Raw genomic sequence first — 18,982 nt, forward strand, 5'->3', positions numbered from 1 at the left:
GGAGCCACATGGCGAACTCTCGCTCTAAAAAGGTTTTGTTTTTATTATACCCAGGTACAATTGAACTCACAGAGTATCTCAATTCGAGCAAATGTATTTAAAGATGAAAAATTTAGATTAAAGCTTAGCTTCTTACCAATTGAAATACTGAACATAAAAAATGAAGGAAAATAAGTTACATTTTATGAATAATTATATTATTTTTATAGCCAATTTATTAACATTGAACAAAAACTGAAACTTATATGAAAAATGTTTTATAAAAACACTTTTTCTACTTTTCAAACAATAGAATGCCGGGTATCTTATAGTCTGAAAATGTATCTTATGCTTTCTGAGCGAGAACGAGGCGGAGAAATATCGAGAGACATAGAGAGAGAGAGGCAGCAGCACTGCAAACTTTCGGATGGCGCTTCGCGGGGCCTCTGGTATCTGTATCTTTCAGTTTGCTTGCGACCGTTACAACCGCCAGTTGAACGATTCAAAACGGAGCGATTCGTGGATTCGTTGACATCGTGTCGTCGTCGTAGTCGTCGTTGATTTCCGTTTTGTGTATCAAGCCAGGTCTTGACTCGATTCTCAGTTCTCGGCTCGGCTCGAAATGGGCGAATGGAAACCAAACAAAATTCCAATTAAAATTCTGTTTGCCGCGCATTAAAAGTAAATTTTAATTTAACCCCTCAAGTGCAGCCGCAATTCGAGAATTGAAAAAATACAAAATATGTTTTGATATATTTTTTTGTTCTCGCCAATTGCATGACTACAGAGCCAACTGAATTAAATTACGTGTTAAATTGTTAAACAAAATTAACAAACCGCATCCACAAACAGATCCGAGTGCAACGCCTTTGAGCCATGCAAATTAATTAAAAATACGATCCGTGCATGTTATAAGTACACAAAGTCATCAAGATTTATTTAAATTAATGTACAGATACTTCAATGACTTGAGCGACTGAATAAAATATGTATTTCATGGCTATTAAGATTATAAACAAAATTCATCATTAAATCTAATATCAACTTTCATGGTTTATTAACTAATGATATGTTTAACTAATGAATCTTGAAACATAAATCTAATTCGACTTGCATTCGCTTTATAAAAAAATAATAATCAAGCACAAAGGCGAACATTAAAATAAAACAAAGAAATTGTTGATAAATTAAATTATTTAAGAAAACCATAAAACCGCGATAAGCTAATTACAGGAAATATAAATAATTATGTTTCCCCAATAAAGATAAGGCGTTACTGATCGGGTTCCCAAATCAAAGTGCAATCAAATTATCGGTGCCCCCAGAGTTAGAGAAACATTTGTTCCTTGGGGAAGCCTTATAAAAGCCATATCTTGAAAAAAACTCAATATTCAAAGCACAAAACAATCCAATATCAAAGTACAAGCTGCGGTTGTTTTTCATGACTTGGCGACTTGCTCAGTTTTATCAATTACATTTTCGTTTTGTTGGCGTTGTTTCCCTCCGATAAGAAACCCCAGTCTATGATACACTTCAAGGAAACCAAAATATGTACGAGAAACGGGTGATGTGTCAGTAATTAAATGTTATAATGAGGATTTGATTTTACATACATTGTATATAAAGCAAAAAGTGGAACACTACTAATCCCATACAAGTTGAAAAACCTCAGGTCGAACTTTTTTATATAAAGTGATGCCTTCTGGAAGTGACAATTAAATTAAGACGGCTTAAATCGAACACAGAATATATGAGGATTATTTTGCAACTGAAATTGAGTTGTGAATGTCGTATAAATCAGACTGAGATAGCGGGCAATCCTTCCCAGCACTTGAGTGTGACAATTAGTCTTTGTTTTTTTTTCATTAAGCAATTAAAAACCCACAAAAAGCTTTTATATACGGGCAGTAAGAAAACAAAAAAGATCATATAAAATAAACAAAGAAAGTTGTAACTTTTTTAGAAACTTGGAAACATACATTAAGGAATTTTCTGAAGGGTAAAATTATTACTACATCAGCGTAACAGATACTTAAAATGTATAAAAACCAAAAATATTTATTAAATAAAAAGACAGTTCACTTAGAGTAATATTTTTATGAGGAAATAAATAAACTACTCAGTCAATAAACATTTTAACACATAGAGAGCAAGCGACTCTATTTAGTTCCGAAAAGTTAGTTTATGAGTCTTAAAGCAAGCAATTCCAAGTAAGCTATTGCTAGTTACTATTTTGGTGGAAATAAATATTTAATTTTAGATAGGCACAAACGTTTCGAGTATTTATTTATAGGGAATATGACTTATGTCGACATGGGGTAGGCGGGCTTAATTGAAAATAGTTTTAAGTTTAAGTAAAATATTGAACTGAAAAGTATATAGCTCATTTTGTTGAAAGTAATATAATTATTTATTTGGATTTTATATTCGAAAAAAACTTTAAGCGGCAGTTTCTGAGTCTTTCGAATTGGCTAAAACCCACTGTAAATACGAAGAACAAAACGCGCTATAAAGACGCTCGTTCGTCGGCTCAGTCTGGTATATAGGCCTATTGTCTGGGGAAACTGCATGGAACTGCACATCGGAAATGATTATGGGGACTCGAAAGGAGCGGGAGTCGCGGCTAGGAAGGGGCGGAAAAGGGGGACGAGGGCGGCACGTCATTAACTGACTCACGATGCACATGGCCGCATGTTGCATCCAAGGGTTTTTTTTCGAATGTTTTTTGAGTAGTTTATGCCCCAAGCCTGGCTGTCCTGCAGGAGAGGCGAACTCAGAGAGCGTCGCGGCGCTTTGGAGAGCTTCAACGCAGAGAGCGAATGTATCTGCGGCGAAAGTATCTGTATCTCTTCGCTGGAGCCTGAAACATTTCTCAGCCGCTCCTTGGCCGTCAGTTGACAAAAATTCCTTGAGCTGAGCGGACGGATATTCGAATTTGGGGTTTTGAGATTTTTGCGAGCGTTCCGTGTAATCGCTGTCGTCATATCGTCACGCGTCGTTTATTTGCAAGCCAGTGAGTGTTGGGGTGTATTGGTGGATCTGGGTATCTGTGTGCGTGTAGTAAGTGACTCAACTTCAAGTGGGGGACGCTGAGTTTCTTCTTTATTTCGTTCGTAAGCTGCTTCACTTTTCGTTTCGCATATTCTTTTGCGGCGAATTCAATGACGTCGCAGAAAACGTTGTTTTGTGCGTCTTCTTGGCATGAATCTATGCTATGCCCCTGCCCTGCCATGCCATGCTATTCCACGAGTGAGCGTGTGTTTTTTTGTGCTCAGGCAAATCGATTTAATTTATGAAAAATTAATACAAAAACCAGCACAAATACTAGTTCCTCCCAAAAACTATAAACGTCAGAATAGCATGGCGAAGCTGAGTGTTTTTGTTGCTGCATTGTGGTATACGATTTTAATTAAAAGCCGTGTGTGAAATATTATCAAACCGCAACAGCAGCAACAACAAATAGGCAACATTTTATCACCATTTTGAGAGCAGCACGCACGTGTGTATGAGTGTATCTGTGTGTGCCTGTTTGCGTGTCGCTTGCCCGTGTGTATGTATGTGTTGAAAAAAGCCGGCAATGCCAAAAGAGAATTCAGCATTGAGAAGCTGAACGGCAGAAACCGAGAAGCAACGTCAAAGAACGAAAGTAAAAGCATTAAGCCAAAAAAACAATAAATGCACCCAAAAAGCCATAAAAAGTTAATTTATAAAATACCAGAGGAAATGGAATTTTAAATCAATGTGAATGTGACGCCAAAAACAATGCAAATTAAACATTAAAAACAGTAATGAAAAAGAACAAAAACTCTTAAAATTCTATTTTAAATAATACATGTTTTGAGTTAATAAGAGTCTACAAATATTATCTGAGTAGTTCTCTAACCATTTTCTTTTAAAATTGTATCTTTCTTCTAGAAAATCTTAAAAACATCATCCGTTAAAAATATGATAATTACCTGAAAAGGAAAACAGGAATCTATGTGTTTGTGTGGATAAACTAAAAAGTGAATTATAAATTGAAAAATAAAAACAAGAATATTTTGTGCAATCGCTCTAAAGTGATTTTAGTTGCTTCTGATATTTGGGATAAACAAAAAAGCTTTCAAAATTTACTGCAACACCGGCTTTGGCAATACCATCTTCAAAATAAATACCAACAGCAACATCAACCCCCCCAGTGGCACCAGTACCACCCATCTTGAGATTCTGCACCACCACCACCACCCAGAAAACAGTGCGAGAATGCTGTTCGAGAATCCGGCTGTTCCGGCAAAGTTGCCGTTTCCATACAACGTGCCACCGCCTCTTCAGGCGGCGGCAGCAGCAGCCGCTGCTGTGCCAAATTTAAGGTAAGTCTTATTTCCAAAAACACTTGAACAATTAAGTAAAATTTGTAAAATATTTTTTGTTAATATAACGAGATATTAAGCAAATATTAGACTTAAGGATTGATGCATTTTTATCGTGTAATTGCTAAAAATAGAAGTTATCCTTTACTCTTTCTAATACAGACATTTTTCTGCGTGCAAAACGCCACACAATTCTACACCCTCCCCAAAAGACCGAGAACTCGCCCCGTCTCAAAGCCATTAAAGGCGTTAATGCGAGGTTTTCTTCTGTTTTTTTACCATCTTTTTTATCCAACTTTGCCACAGTGGCATATTTATGAAAATTATTTTGCTCTTTGCTGCTTTTTAAATTTTTCATCAGGCACTCAGCTTGAAGCTGCCTCTCGTTTTTGGCTCACTCCCAAGCGATAAGAGCCAACCTATAATTTTTTTAAGTTGATGTCCGCAAATTGCATTCATTTATTAGATGAGATTGAGGGCGAAGTTTGCGCTGTGAGTGGTATTAATATTCATTTTGGGTGTTACTGGACAGGGGACTGTGGGAATATTTATGTATAATACTTCAAAGAGAGTTAAAGATTTTACACTGCGATTGTACAGTGATTTTAATATTAACAGGAAAAAACAAAAAATGGGAGCACTCCAAATAACATCAATGTAGATTTTCTAGTCACCTTTTCTCAGAAATAATTAAAATAATTTAAATTTCTCTTCTCGAGTCACTTTCAAGCGTTGTAAAGCGTCGCATTTTTACGAGCTTTGTAATAAATGATGGTAGCCTTGGGTGGGATTATTAATGCCCTGATTTTGCCTCAAGTGACGTTCATAATGAACCATTTTGTGCCAGAAAAGTAAGAGTAAACAGCTTTTGAGAGAACCTCCGGTCCACAAAGGAAACACTGCGGCTAAAAAGTAAAGTCAAGTTCGCTGCTGATACTTGCTCGACTTTTAATATTAAATAACGATCGTCTGGCGCCAAACAATCAAGAGTTTAAAGTTTCTGCGTTTGTCTTATCAATTAGCATTTTGTTTATTGTTTAATAATTTTTTTTCATGACATGTGCCAAACATTTTTGCTCTTCAAAACACTAGAAATGGGTTATTACTAATGAAATCAATGAATTTTTTATTGTTCAACTTAAATTTGTTTTTGAAGCGTGTACCTTTTTGTTGGATGTTTACTCGAGCTATTCTTAGCCGGAAAAAATAGAAGTAGGAAGATTATGAAATTTAAAAAATATGTATTATGACACTTGAAACGAAAAAAAAAACAAGAGGGAAAAATCGCTTTTCGATGGTCGAAGCATAGACAAAGCGTTGATTGGATTTAAAGTGACAGTAATAAATGACAACAAAGGCATGTTACCTAAATATATAACGTATACGTACTGTATGTATACAGAAAGTATGCTGAGTAGAAAAAGAACTTGGCTGGCTGACTGAACTTGCACTAGATGAGATAGACAGACGATTCGGGGAAGACGAGAAGCCAAAGAACGTGCTAAATAAACAGACATCGTCGCCACATTTTCAATTTGACACACTGACAGGCCAAACAAATAGCATAGGACCCGAGGAGTACTCCCACAGATCCTCAGCTCATCACATTTCTGTTTTCCGTTTTTCCATGAGCAGGCAAATATTTTCTCTTCGGCATCCGGACAATCGGACGATGAATTCATCGTCCCACAGGCAGTCCTCACTGTAACTTGAGGCATTGAAAAATAAGTATCTGAATTCTTGGCTCTTGTCCTCAGTTCTTTCGGGTTAATTGTGCGTTCGTTTAAATGCATTTAGTCCGAGCATAATTAGCCAAATTGTTAACTTGAATATTTTAGTTTCGGTAGGCACAGTTGGTTACTCAATTGGCTGTGAACATAGTCACAGCTAAACTGAATTTTCTTACGTCCTTTGATTCATTTGAGACGCTGGCATTGAGGTCCAACCCTGCTCAGGTTCCGCCGCAATTAGTCAAGCCCCAGGTCGATTATTTGATTTGCTTTATATGCAACAGACACTCTAGTAAATACGAATCACACAGCAATTATATTTATTTTATTTGCTGCACTGCTTGCATATTAATCGAGGTGAGCGAAGCTTACTCCTCTGTACATGTAATTTGTATCTTTATCTTGAAATAAGTTGACATACGTGGTCGGTAGGTAGCTTGTCTCCACTTCCTTGAATTGATTTCTACTCTCGAGCGTTGGGTATTGGGATTTTTATATTGTGATAGAATCAAAAGAGTATCTGGCAGATGTCTAATGAATTTAATGAATTTTAAATGAAAATCTCAATCTTGCGGGACAGACAAGCGAGCATTATTCAGCGGCCCCCTGCCCAGGCCTCCTATACGCTTTCTACCTTCCCTTTTCATGGGGTTATTAAGATGTTACCTAAAAGACACTTTTCCCAAATTTTTTCGTTATTGTGCGCATTTGAAATGAATTTTTCTTTTTTGGTTTCCATATATATGTTTTGTACTCGCACTTTTGCCAAGTTTTTACACTGCTGCTGCCGAGTGATTATTCATAAGACTTCTCTGGGATATTTGTGTGTCTGCGGTGTGCCGGGGCGTTTTGACTGACAGCTACAACGGCTGTTCTTATTAAGGTAGAGCAGCAGCACCACCAAAAGCTCCACCACCATCGATAGTGGCACACCACCGCCCACATAAGAGATTTATTTAACTGCGTATCTGAGTGTGCCTGCCCAGACTACTTACTTAAGTTGATTAATCTACAAATGTGGCGGATTTCTTGAGGGGAATTTTCCAATTGAATAACATTTGTCCTTCACAAGTGATATAAGGTTTATTGTTTTAAAGTATTTCATTCAAACGTTGTACAGTAACCGAATTTAAGACAACCACATAAAGCATGTTTCTGTAAAAACGGCTTCCTATAAACTTTTGCGTGCAAAGGTCAGTTGCACGTTACCATAAATTAGAAACTTTGTTTCGGAAGTCTTTGTGCTAATTTCGTTGAATGTATCTGGCAAACTCATTATCCGTCCATCGAATTTATCTACCCACACGCAGTGTGTCGGCTGTTATAACTGTAAGACTCGATTCAATTGTTCTCACATGCTCGCCTCTCGAATGGCCGCAACAAATTGACCCGCCAGACAATCGGACAAATGGACAACTCATCTCTCATTTAGACTGGGCATGACAAGCCGAAATAGAAATAATAAAAATAGACAAACCGACAGAAAAATAAAACAAAATTGGAATGGTAAAAGTTGGCTCAGCAGCTTAAAGTTCCTTGACATTGGCCAAAGATGTATTGAAAGTATCTGAAAAATTTGAAGTACATACATCTGACGGATTTGGAAGAGTTGTTGAATTTGGTAGTTAGCTGGGCTTAGTTAAATTGAATTGCATAACTTTAAACACGTTCGAGAATCATCTCTGTAGAATACAGAATGAGTACTAGGAAACTACTGAATGAAAGGCAACATATGACTATTTTTTAGATTTTTTTCCAACAGATAAAATTGTAAAAGTTGCCAAGTCTGCTTTTACTGTCAAGCTGCCATGGCATTTTCCTATATGCAGTCGGCAACTTTTGAGCATTTTTTACCAAGCTCCCAGCTCCAATCCCCCCTTTGGACCCTCCCCTGACATAATAGTGTGGGCGGGCGTATTTCAATTATTTGCACGAACCGCAATCCACAGGATGGGGGAACGGGGCTCCATCTCGAAATGCGTGTGTTTTTGCAGTTTAATTGAAATGCCAGCCTGAATGACTACCGAGCTGAAAGCTCTCCTTGCCGAACTGTGCGCAAATACTTTGCTCAAGATTAGAGATTCAGATACAAAATTCATAGATAGAAAGCTCTTCCACACACATTTTGATACGCATAACGATAAATTGTTTGTTTTCGTTATAATTATTGATATGTCTAATGAGTTCCATGTGATTTGATGGCTGGAATTCATAAGCGGATAAGGTGAGAGTGTATTTCCTTTTAGTGCCTAGCCGATTGGATACGACAACCCATGTCTTCATAAATATGTCTAAATTTCCTCTGCCAGCTGAGTACTGAACTGCAAACTAAACTAAATCAAAGGGAAAATGTACTTTTGTTTATTTACAATCGAATCTATTTGATTTTCGCTCAACCTTGGTATCGAGTGATATCATTAGGTGCCACGGGAATTTATTTATTTGTTTTTGTTTACTTCTTTTGCAATTTACTCAGTAAGATCCCCACATGTCGCCATATTTCACGATTTATGCATCACAAGTCCGCACTCAATTTCTGCATAAAACTGCTGCTTCAAGGGATTCCATATGTAAATTTTCCCTTTTTCTGTGAAGAAGGCAAGCTTATGTACAAAACTGCTACAAATATGTGGGTGTAAATATATAGGGGAATATATATACACATATGTATGACTGTGCGAGGAAAACTCTTGCGTTTGTTATTTGCCATATGAATGGGGGAAAATTGCATTTTCTCAAGTGCAGGGCCGCATTAAATTATGCACATATCGTACGAAGGGTGCCTTTCTCTTTGAAACGAAACATTTCGTAAAAAATTCCGGGCCTTACATTCTTAAGATTTTGAAGCACTGTGAGAAGCATGTCAGAGCCAAGTGAAAACAAAATAATGAATGCACATTATGTCATGAGGTTAAATATGACATTAATGGACATGTGCTTCAAAAAAGAACAGTACCAGAGATTTCACCAGATCACCCTCATTTAATATTTTCGCCCTAATTCATTTTGTATGTGAAACCAGAACGCATACCAATTACATCCAAAGATTCGTCCTAAATTTTCCTAATCAATTAGAATCAATTTTCTTTTCCAATCGCCCCCTCGGAGATTTAATTTTATATCCAAGTGGGTCAATCGCCCCAAACTTTTCTCGGACCGCTTGTCGCTGTCAATTTTGTTAAATGTTTTTGAGGAATTTGTAAAAACAAATTTACCGACAAGATATTTGCAATTTTTTTTAGTGATGTGCCAAAAACAAATTGAACAAGAATTTTTATGTATGAAATATTTTTATTTATGGTGTAAATAGTTCTAGTATCGTGTTCACAAAAAAGTGAAATTATTTTCGCTACATTTTCTGCCTCTTATAGTTGCCCTACAAATTGGAATTTATAGGTTAAACTTTCCACCAAATTCCAATTGAGAATTTACAGAATAATCAGCAAATTCAAAAAAAAGGTATCAAAAAAAATATATTCACCCCATCATCATAATACCCACGCCGAGCTAAATGAAGCCATTGCCTGGCCACCTCCAACTTCTCCGTTTCTATCAATCTTGCGGCAAAGCCCTCGTATAACTCTCAAGAAACAAGTAATGAGCGTCTCATTAAGAGTTGCTTTTTGTGTTGGCCCGGCTCGGTAGTGGCCTGGCTGGTGCTGGTGGCTTCTAAATAAGTTTGGCCCATTGCGCATTTAGTTCATTAACCTCTCCAACTACAATTGCTGTAAATTTTTCGCTTTTGTTGCCTAGCTCGGCTGCTGCTGCTGCTGGGAGTTCATTGTTGGTCCACAAGAAAGCTGCCCACAAGCTGCTGGCCTAACAAAATGGTTATAAAAAAATACAAAATTGTTTGCTACCCATGCCCTGATATGCCAATTAAAGTGCGACCGACCTCTCGAGTCTTTTCTCCTCTTGTGGGGGCGTGTTCTCCCTCGCCGAAGAGACTGGCGCTTGGCTTGGCTTGGGGTCTTGTTAGCATGGTTTGGGGTTACAGCGAACAATTACTTAAAATTAGCTATAGCCACCGTCAGTAGCTGAGCCACCACGCCATAAAAATCTTTCTTATAAAAGTCAAGTTTGGATCGCGTCTTTGGCTAAAGTTTCCCTGGGTGGCGAAAAAAGTTTATTGAGTTGAATGGGAGGTAGTTTTTTCTGATTATTTACCCAGCCGAGTGGCTTTGGGCGTGGCTTTCTTACAAAAGCGATTTACAGCACAATAAGTATATACCTAAGCCAAAGATTTAATTAATATTAATGAATCCACTGAATACTACCCAGTGATGAAAGTTTACAGAATGATGTAGACCACTATCACTTTCAATGCCAACTGTGACAAAACAATTTCAAATAATTAATGTCAAGAGCAAACGCATAAACAAAAACCGAGTGTATCGAAGTTTGATGTATGTGCTTTGACAGTATCTGATTATTGGCCAGCGTATCTATCAGTTACATATGCGAGCACAAATATCTTCCAAGTACACACAGAAGATATATATATATAATATATGTATATAGAAATTTATCATAACTCAGAGCGGGTGTCTACTGCTACTGCTGCTGCTTTTGCCTTCTGCCTGAATGAAGGAATTTATATTATCGATAGGTTATAAATTGAAGACAATGAAATCAATTGATTGGCATTTGTGAGACGTCTGGGAAGGTGATTGGATGGGGGCATTATTATGGCATCTGGGTGTGCTTCGTTAGGCATTTGTGGCCATACTTTGACCCCGTTCGATCGCCGATCTGAATGCATTATATTCTAGGGTTGGGGGAGAAAACTTATAATTACGCTTCAAATATCTCAATTTTCAAGACCGGTTTTCACGGGCTCTATCTCCACCTCTGTGGTTGCTATGGCGATCTATTCAATATGCACATGAGTAGAAATCTATTCTATTTTTAATTTGCCTCATGAATGACCGACACAGTGTTACCCCTTTATCGATACATATTTTAATTTTTGGCAACATAGTTTTCCATTTCTCGTTCACCTTTTTGGTGCCAGTGGCAGTGGCAGGGGCACCAGCGCCAGCGCCAGTGCGATTTGTCACAGACACTTTCTGATATATTTTGTTTGGTTTGCTTTCGTTTTGTTTGGATTTTGGCATTTGCGTTAATCTTACTAAGAGCGCTGCAAAATGTTTTCGCAATAGCTACAAATTTTATGGCAATTTATTTTGTCATAAATGTATATAGTTTTTTTTGTAAATAACCTCTTTCTTAATACATCAGCTTGAAGGCTGCTGCGCCCTCAAAATGTATAATTTCTTTGGTCTTTGATGGCTGCCGCCTCTGTGCGATATGCATGGACGCAATTATTTTGATGATGATGAATTTCATTTCAGTTTTGCGATTTAAATAAAATCCATGTTTGTTCGCCCTGAGATATTTGCTTTTAAAGTATTTGCTTTACAAGGAAAGTCAATCATTAACTGACACAACTTTGGTAATTTCTTAGGCCACAAAAGGCATTAGCTTGGCATGTCAAATGCAATGCATCCGACTAGCTAGTCAAGCAAAAAGCTTAAAGATAATTTGTAATCAAATATCACGAAACCAGAGGGTTGTTTCCTTTCCAGCTTTTCCATTCCCATAACCGTCAAAACCATCAGAGACTTAGTATTTTTCTTGCTCGCTTGGCCAAACAACAGAAACATTTTAAGGCACTGGCAGACCAGAAAAAAGGCAAACTCTTGTTGTGAAGAATTTTGCACAATTTGAGTGTCTAAGCAGCCACAAAATTGTGAAACATGCAATGCCAAAAGCCACACAAACGCCACATCTTGTAGGCCAATATGAAATGTTTTGTATGGGAAATGTATCTACGAGATTCATCAGCGTTAGCCCGCCTCCATGTCGTGTCGATTTGCATGACAGTTGGGAAAAAGCTCCTGTTTATTTTCCTCCATTTCCCTTTTCTCCATTTGCAATTGATGCCTGTTTTTATCTCGACATTTTTTTTAATTTTATAATGAAAGAATTCCCAGATAATTAAGTCTGGAAAATGCCAAGATAATTGTTAAACCTATTATGTGTTCCAGAGTGGAAAATTAAAATTAATGCTCTGCATGGGAATTATTTACTAAACCATTCAATCATGCAAATTTTAAACACACACATTTTTACAGAATTCCGTTGAAAATTATGATTTTGCATATCTCTCTTGTCACATTCCGGCAAGAGTTTATGCAGTTCATGCTGAGAAATTCATAGGTCGGACATATTATCTTGTCATGGCAGTAATAATATTTCTTTAGTCTTGTTTTTAAGCTTGTATTCATTTTTTTTCTGTCCACCGGATGCATAAATAAGTGACAAACCCGGGACGGTTGCTAGTGGTTTGTTCGCGCTTTGTTTTTGCAGAGTTTCCGGCATCAGTTTAAGAAAAGAAATACGTGCAGAGTCGCCTCTTTATCTGTATTTTGATATCTTATTTGGTTATTTTTCACCTCGAAGGTTTTTATGTAAATTCAATAGTTTTGTCATTGAAATGTGGACTGTGGGAAATTGTGGGGTAATTGAAAGCGAACAATCCAAATGGATCAAGATTAAAGTATGGATATTAATTAATAATAAAATGTTAAGAACACACAGAACATTGTTTAAGCTCCAAACCAGATAGTTAAATGACAAATGTTAGAAAGCCAATCGAGAGACACTTAAAACATCCATCAAAATCAAGAACGTTCAACAATTTGCCTTAAAATCGTTTATTTTTTGCGCCGGCTCCGTGGGAAATCAATCGAGTCACTTAACCATGATCTAATCATAATTGAAATCTTCTTTTCGGGCATTATGCAATAGCCGCCACTCAACTGTGTCAGATACAGATACCGAAGAGTTGGCCAAGAGGAACAAAAAGTATCTGCCTGCTCAGCCAATATCTGCCCCCTCCCCTGATCTATTAAGCCAAAAAAATGCACAACGAGAGAACCAGTTTTCAGTGCTAAGCCGAATCGTTTCCCTTCAAAAATCGTAGCATACGCTAGAAAAGACTTAACAAAACAAAGAACTTGGGCTAAGGCACATCCGATTTTGGCTCAAACAGAGAGATACATATAACCGAGCTTTGCTCGATGTTGTTTTTCATTTTCAGCGGATTTTGTCTTATTTGTTTCGCTTGAGCAGATTTGGATTTATGATTGCTGCAGGAGGCCCCCAATCTTGAGTGCGAAATAAATTTTTATTGAATGCTTGCCTCATTAGCCGAACGGAATGGGTATTGGCTAAAATCAAACGATTTGGTCAACTTGCAAACAACTGGCCAAAAGATGTCAAAAGCCAATGGGAAATGCCAAATGCAATTAGTTCGGGTCCAATTCAGAATTGGCACTTGCCAGCCTGCTTATTTTTATAGCAGCTGCTAGATTGTTTAAAAATTATCTAATTTGTTTCTATGCTAATGCATAACTTTAAATTTTAAGCTCAGACAGCTGTTCGGATGCAGCATCCTACATTCGGTTTCACTTTCACATAATTGCCACATAATTTTGGCCTCCAGTCGAGATAGTTGGCCAAATAACTTGTTTCGGTTGGTAAGAGGGATAGCTGCACACGATTTGGTCAGTTTTGTTTTTCTGAATTTCTCGTGAAAGTGAAGACTAAAATGAGAGTATTATTTAGATTACTAACGGAAAAATAGTACTCATTTTTCGTATATAAAAGGGAAAATAATACAAAGGAATTGGAACGCCATTAGTATGACTACTACATATGTTTACCAAAACAATCCCCGTTCTCATTGGTTTCAAGTAACTGCGTTTTGTAAATACAAATCTCAGATTTTACATTTATTTTTGAGAAACGCAAACCTTATCCCACACAATCGTAGATTCCACTCAAGTTTTATTTATTTGTTTAATTTCCGACTCTGGTTGCCTCTTCCACGGAAGAGATTAATGTTACCCACTGGTAATCAAAATTTGATGCCTCTGCGGCGATAGGCGTTGGGGACTTGAGACCGAAAGACGTGAGACTGGAGACCCCCCCGTATGCATCTGTAAACAATTCTAGGCTTGAACAGTCAGCGACCTTCGGCTGGTCAGCTCGCAAGCAATGACAGTCGTCCGGTGCCTTAGCTTTAATTATCTGGGACTCGGATGGAATGGAATGAAATGGAGAAGGAGAGACTGTGGGAGTATGGGCCTCCCATAGGCAAAGCCCATTACCATTTCATTAACATAGACATAAAAAGACTTCGTCCCCCTTTTTGGCCCACTGCCCACCGGTTTCCCACCCAAAAAACCCCCCAGTGTTCGCTGACTGACTGCCTTCTGGTTTTGCGTGTGTATTGAAATGAAAACACGTGTTGCGGCCATAAACAAAGAAATTGGTAAATGGCAAGCGAAAAACAAAACAACGGCTGCAAAGAAAAAAAATTGCCAAAAAAGTCGGCCTAGCGTGAAAAACACACGCACACCCAAGCACCCCAGAAAACCGGCACACACACGCTCACCGCGGGTCCACAAAAGTGGGCAATGCCTGTTTGCTTTTATATTTTTCGGCGTGGCTCCTTTCGCCAAGTCAAATCCCCATTTTCTGTTGGTTTTTAATACGTTTTCCAAAAGGGGCTCAAAAAGAGCCAACACAAAATAAATGAAAGCTAAATGTTTTCGGACGGTATATTTGGCTTTGAAGTTGGTCTAAGAAGTTGGCTTTAAATGATCTTGAAAAATTTAATTAATGCAAACAAATTTTGAAAGGATTTAAATAAAAAAAAAAAATCAAGCTATTATAAAAACTATAAAAACAAAATTTTATCTAAAGCTAAAGCTAAAATGATGAAAATTTTTAATTATATGCTTATACTATCTATTGCTTATGTGGCTTAGTAGTAGAAGTTTCTAAAGCATATATGTATATATATATTATAAGGACCACAAAATGATATTTTTTTTATTTACATATTTTGTTAATAGTGACTTATAATACTAAAACTAAACAAAACCGTTTAAATAAAAAATTGGAGATATTTAAAATGCTTAGAAAATAATGAAAGCATTACAATTTAGAACCTTTTTTAAGTTCTCTGTTTTCATTTTCAAAGCTATGTGACATTTTGTATTAGATCCTTTTATTACCAAGATAGATCACTTTTATTAGATCATCTCTGACTGATTTCACATATAAAATCCACATATAAAATCGAAATCCCTATCGAAATGAAAATAAAAAGCGTTTCCAGGCAAAATTACGTGTCGGCCATGCCACCGGCACTGTCACTTTTCCAAAGCTTTGACAATTTCCGACACATCGACACTTGCAGCCCCCGACCCCTTTGATTTATCCCCTCCACGACCCCCTGAGGAGTGCGAGTAAAATGTTATCCACAGACTGCGTGTGGTAATCTAACAAAAACGAAAAATAACAAAACGGTGCGGAAAATGAAAGAAAAAAGTATACGTATCCCCATATAAAGAAAGAAAACCCGCTGCAACTTATAACTGACTGACTGGCCCCGATTGACCCCAAGCCCCTCATTTTCCCCTTTCAACTGAAAATGCAGGCGGCCAGCTGTGTTGATTTTCATTTTCAGCACGACTGGGTGATGGGGGCGTGGCGCCGCCCCCCTTTTCGCATTGATTGCGTTACAATTTCAGGTTTCTGGTTTCAGCTTTAGCTGCCAGTCTACTTCTACTTTTTATTTTTTTTCCTTTTACTGGCTGAGGCCTTAGCTTTGGCTTTGTTTTTGTTTTACCGGCTGTGCCACAAAACGTGTCCGATGCTGTTGCTGTAGTTGTTGTTTTTTCTATCTGTCTGCCACAAGCGTTGGAGTTGATCTTTATCTGTATCTCCGGTCGCTGGTTCAGGCTTTATGGATGTATTTACAGTGAGAAGACTGTAGAAAGAACAGGGACATTTTACATACTTCAAAGACGACAAAGTCCTTTTTTCAATAGGCTTAGGGATAACCTAAGATATGGCTGTAAAGCCCATTAGCGTTAGCCAAAACGTGTGACTATAGCATTTAGATAAAGTAAAGTAAAAATATTGCATAAAATATCATAAAGTTTCTTTAGGAAGGTAAGACTGTAGACCTGAGTTACTGGCCTGGCTCGGCTTGGCTTGGCCTGGCTTGGCCTGGCTTTTGGCTCTGACTTGGCCACGGCTCAACCGGTTTTGGCCTATCCGAGCACTCGGTTCAGTTCAGTTCTCCGCTCTCCATTTCGTTTCGTTTTCATTTCGATTTACGAGCGCAAAAATTAAAACCAAATGAGTGGAGCAGCAAACTGCCCTGGTTGTTATTGTTTTGCTGGCCTGGCATTAAAAAGCTCCAGTCAGCCCGTCTTGGACCTGCCTGGCCTGGCCCGTGCCCGAAGTCAGAGATCTTGAATTTTATGGTCGAGGCCCGGGGGGCGAAAACTCTTCCTGCGTTCAGAGATCATGAAAAAATGGAGACCATGGCATGGGGATTGGATCGAATCTAACTATTACAACTCTCGGGGCGGTAATCTGTAATCTGGTTCAATTGAGTCTCTGCCCCGCATGCAGAGTTATATAAATGGAAGCTGACCGTAAATGGCCTGGGTTTATTATTATTATTGTTATTGCTGCCGTTTGCGTTGTCTTTATTTGGTGGCAAAAATAATGTCGCATTAAATAAATTATTTCACATCGTTGGGTTTTTCGGTGTACATACATATATATTCATATGTTCACAAATATATATTCACAAACATTAACTGACTTTCATTTCCTGCAAAAATTGCAGTTGTATTTTATTTTTGGCTTGTTGCGTGTGGGTGTTGCAAGAATTTCGTTATGGCTTAATAAACCGATATGGAAATGAAATTGTTCAGTGATTCATTGAAAAAAGTAAAAAGTTATTTTTAATATTTATAAAACCTTATCGAAGGAGAGCTTGTAGCAAGCAAATATTTAATATTTTTCATAAAGTTTGAAAGGTTAAGGATAGTTTTCTTGTTTCTTTTAAAAACCTTCATGGTTTGGGGTTGTCTCTTAAACTCACTTTCAGAAACAATTTGCCGCACCCGCACACATTAGACAGCTTCAAAATATACCCGAAAAATAATACCATAAAATGGTGAAATAAAAACAATGTCAACCTTCGGTTGAAAAAAATTTTGGTGCTAAAGTACTAAGCCAAACAAAAATCAACATGTCGGTTGCTGGTTTTGGCTTGCAATTTATCAAAAAATCAAAAAACCAAAAACCCTAATCGTTTGATAATGCTTATGTTGTTAGTTTGTGTTTGCGGTTGTTGCTTATGTAGTTTTCCTCAAAATATAGATAAACTTATTCCGATTGTTAAATTGCTTTTGAGTATTTTTAGTTGTGTTGTTTAGTTAGTGGGTTTTGATGCATCATTGCGTATTTTTAGGGTAAGGTCGATGGTGTCAAAAATGTTTTTCCCATTCTGGGAGTGGCCTTTGTTTGTCCAAGACGTTAAAAGATATACAAAAACTACAATTTAGTGGCTTAATTAGTAAAATTAATGTCTAAGCTAATTGGTTTTTATAAAATGGACAAACGAACTGCTTGCAAAAGGTCAATCAGGAATCTTTTTTCATTAATTAATAAACGAAATGGATTCGACTGGAAAAGTCACAAAACGTGACACGACAAAAATAAGCCAATGGGAAAGGGATCAGAAAAGAGCAGCTTTGCTGCTATTTTTGCACAAGCTCCTCTCTTAAATCCCTCCCAAGTGCCCGCCTCTGTCTAACCCACGCAAACAAACATTCAATGGGAAAACCTGCTTTTGACAGGCGACATGAAAATTGATTTCCACCATCCGAAAAGCGACGGCTGCTGTTTGGAAAAAAAAAAACACATAAAAAAGTAAAAAAAGGAGTTGGCGTGGCGTGGCCTCATGGCGTATGAGTAATATCCGAGAATGAAAGTGAATTTTTCAGTCTCACGAAATCAATATTAGACGGCTAAGCTTTTGGCAGAAGAAAAGTGATTACATACATTTTCATCCATATGCAAAACAACTTTGACGTAATATACACAAGAATTTTGGGTACCTCCTACCATTTTTCCACCCATATTTCCACCCCTTTTATTTGGCCTTTTGGCCGCCATTAGCCGGCCACCGCAACGGGGCCAATCTCACCTGAGATTGCCATGAAATTTGGTTGCTGTTTCTATTTTGCGGCTTGAAGTCAAATTAGAAAAGGAAAAAGAAATAACAAATCTGTGCCAGCAATTGCTGAAAAATTATGAGGCGCATTGGGACATTGGGGTTTCGGCCGATGGGCCACGACGGCATTAAATTAAAAACAGACGCAGCATTTGGCCCACAATTTCGTGCATAACACAAAATCAATTACAATTTTAATTAAATATGCAAAGCTCCCAGAAAGAGCCCCAAGCAACAAGCGGTGCACAGTATGGAGAAAGGAACTCAATCAGGTAAAATGTCCCCCAGGCAGGTGACGTCTTTTCATAATGTCCTACCTCGGCCACGCCCACCCAAACAATCGCTCGCCTTGGAAAATCCCCCGGGTGGCCAAAAGGGTAAGGCAGTCTTTTAAATATGAAGAGCATTGTTGGAAGACCGACGATATTGAAATACTCTTTAAGGTGTTTGTGTCGGGGTATAAAGAGAGGAGAAAATTTTTCATAGTTGGGATTATTTAATACAAAATGTATCGATTCTAGTCTTGTCTATACCGAGAAAGGCTACCGGATTGCATGCCTCTCAGATCATCTAAAAAATATAGAATTTTATATGAACAATGGCACATCTTTTCTGCCGGAATTCTAGTCTGAGTCCCACCTGGTCATTTAAAAATCATAAAAAATTAATGACTCGTGCGGCCCAGGCTCGAAATTCTTAATTAAATTGTCCCAGGGCAGCAGTAGCTGGTATGACAGATTCCGTAGCAGCAAATCAATTACAATTTGCCAGCTCAGACACTCGGATGGCCTAATCCTGTCCAGCCAGCC

General features: G+C 37.8%; 1 protein-coding gene across 5 annotated transcripts in view; it reads left to right on the forward strand.

Annotated features, from left to right (window-relative positions):
• Positions 1-408: 408 nt before the first annotated feature.
• Positions 409-18,982, forward strand: part of LOC6500480 (splicing factor 3B subunit 4) — a 90,252-nt gene continuing 71,678 nt past the window's right edge. For 3 of the 5 annotated variants that reach the window (XM_044717058.1, XM_044717059.1, XM_044717062.1), the window contains exons 1-2: positions 2,839-2,992; positions 3,895-4,328. In XM_044717058.1, the coding sequence (XP_044572993.1) occupies positions 4,222-4,328 (107 nt within the window). In that variant the 5' untranslated portion in view covers positions 2,839-2,992; positions 3,895-4,221. Of the gene's footprint in view, positions 661-2,837; positions 2,993-3,894; positions 4,329-18,982 lie in introns of those variants that run through there. The other 2 variants (XM_001953274.4, XM_032449811.2) reach the window with 2 other exon arrangements.

Source organism: Drosophila ananassae, chromosome 2L (genome assembly GCF_017639315.1).
Source record: "Drosophila ananassae strain 14024-0371.13 chromosome 2L, ASM1763931v2, whole genome shotgun sequence".
NCBI lineage: Eukaryota > Metazoa > Arthropoda > Insecta > Diptera > Drosophilidae > Drosophila > Drosophila ananassae.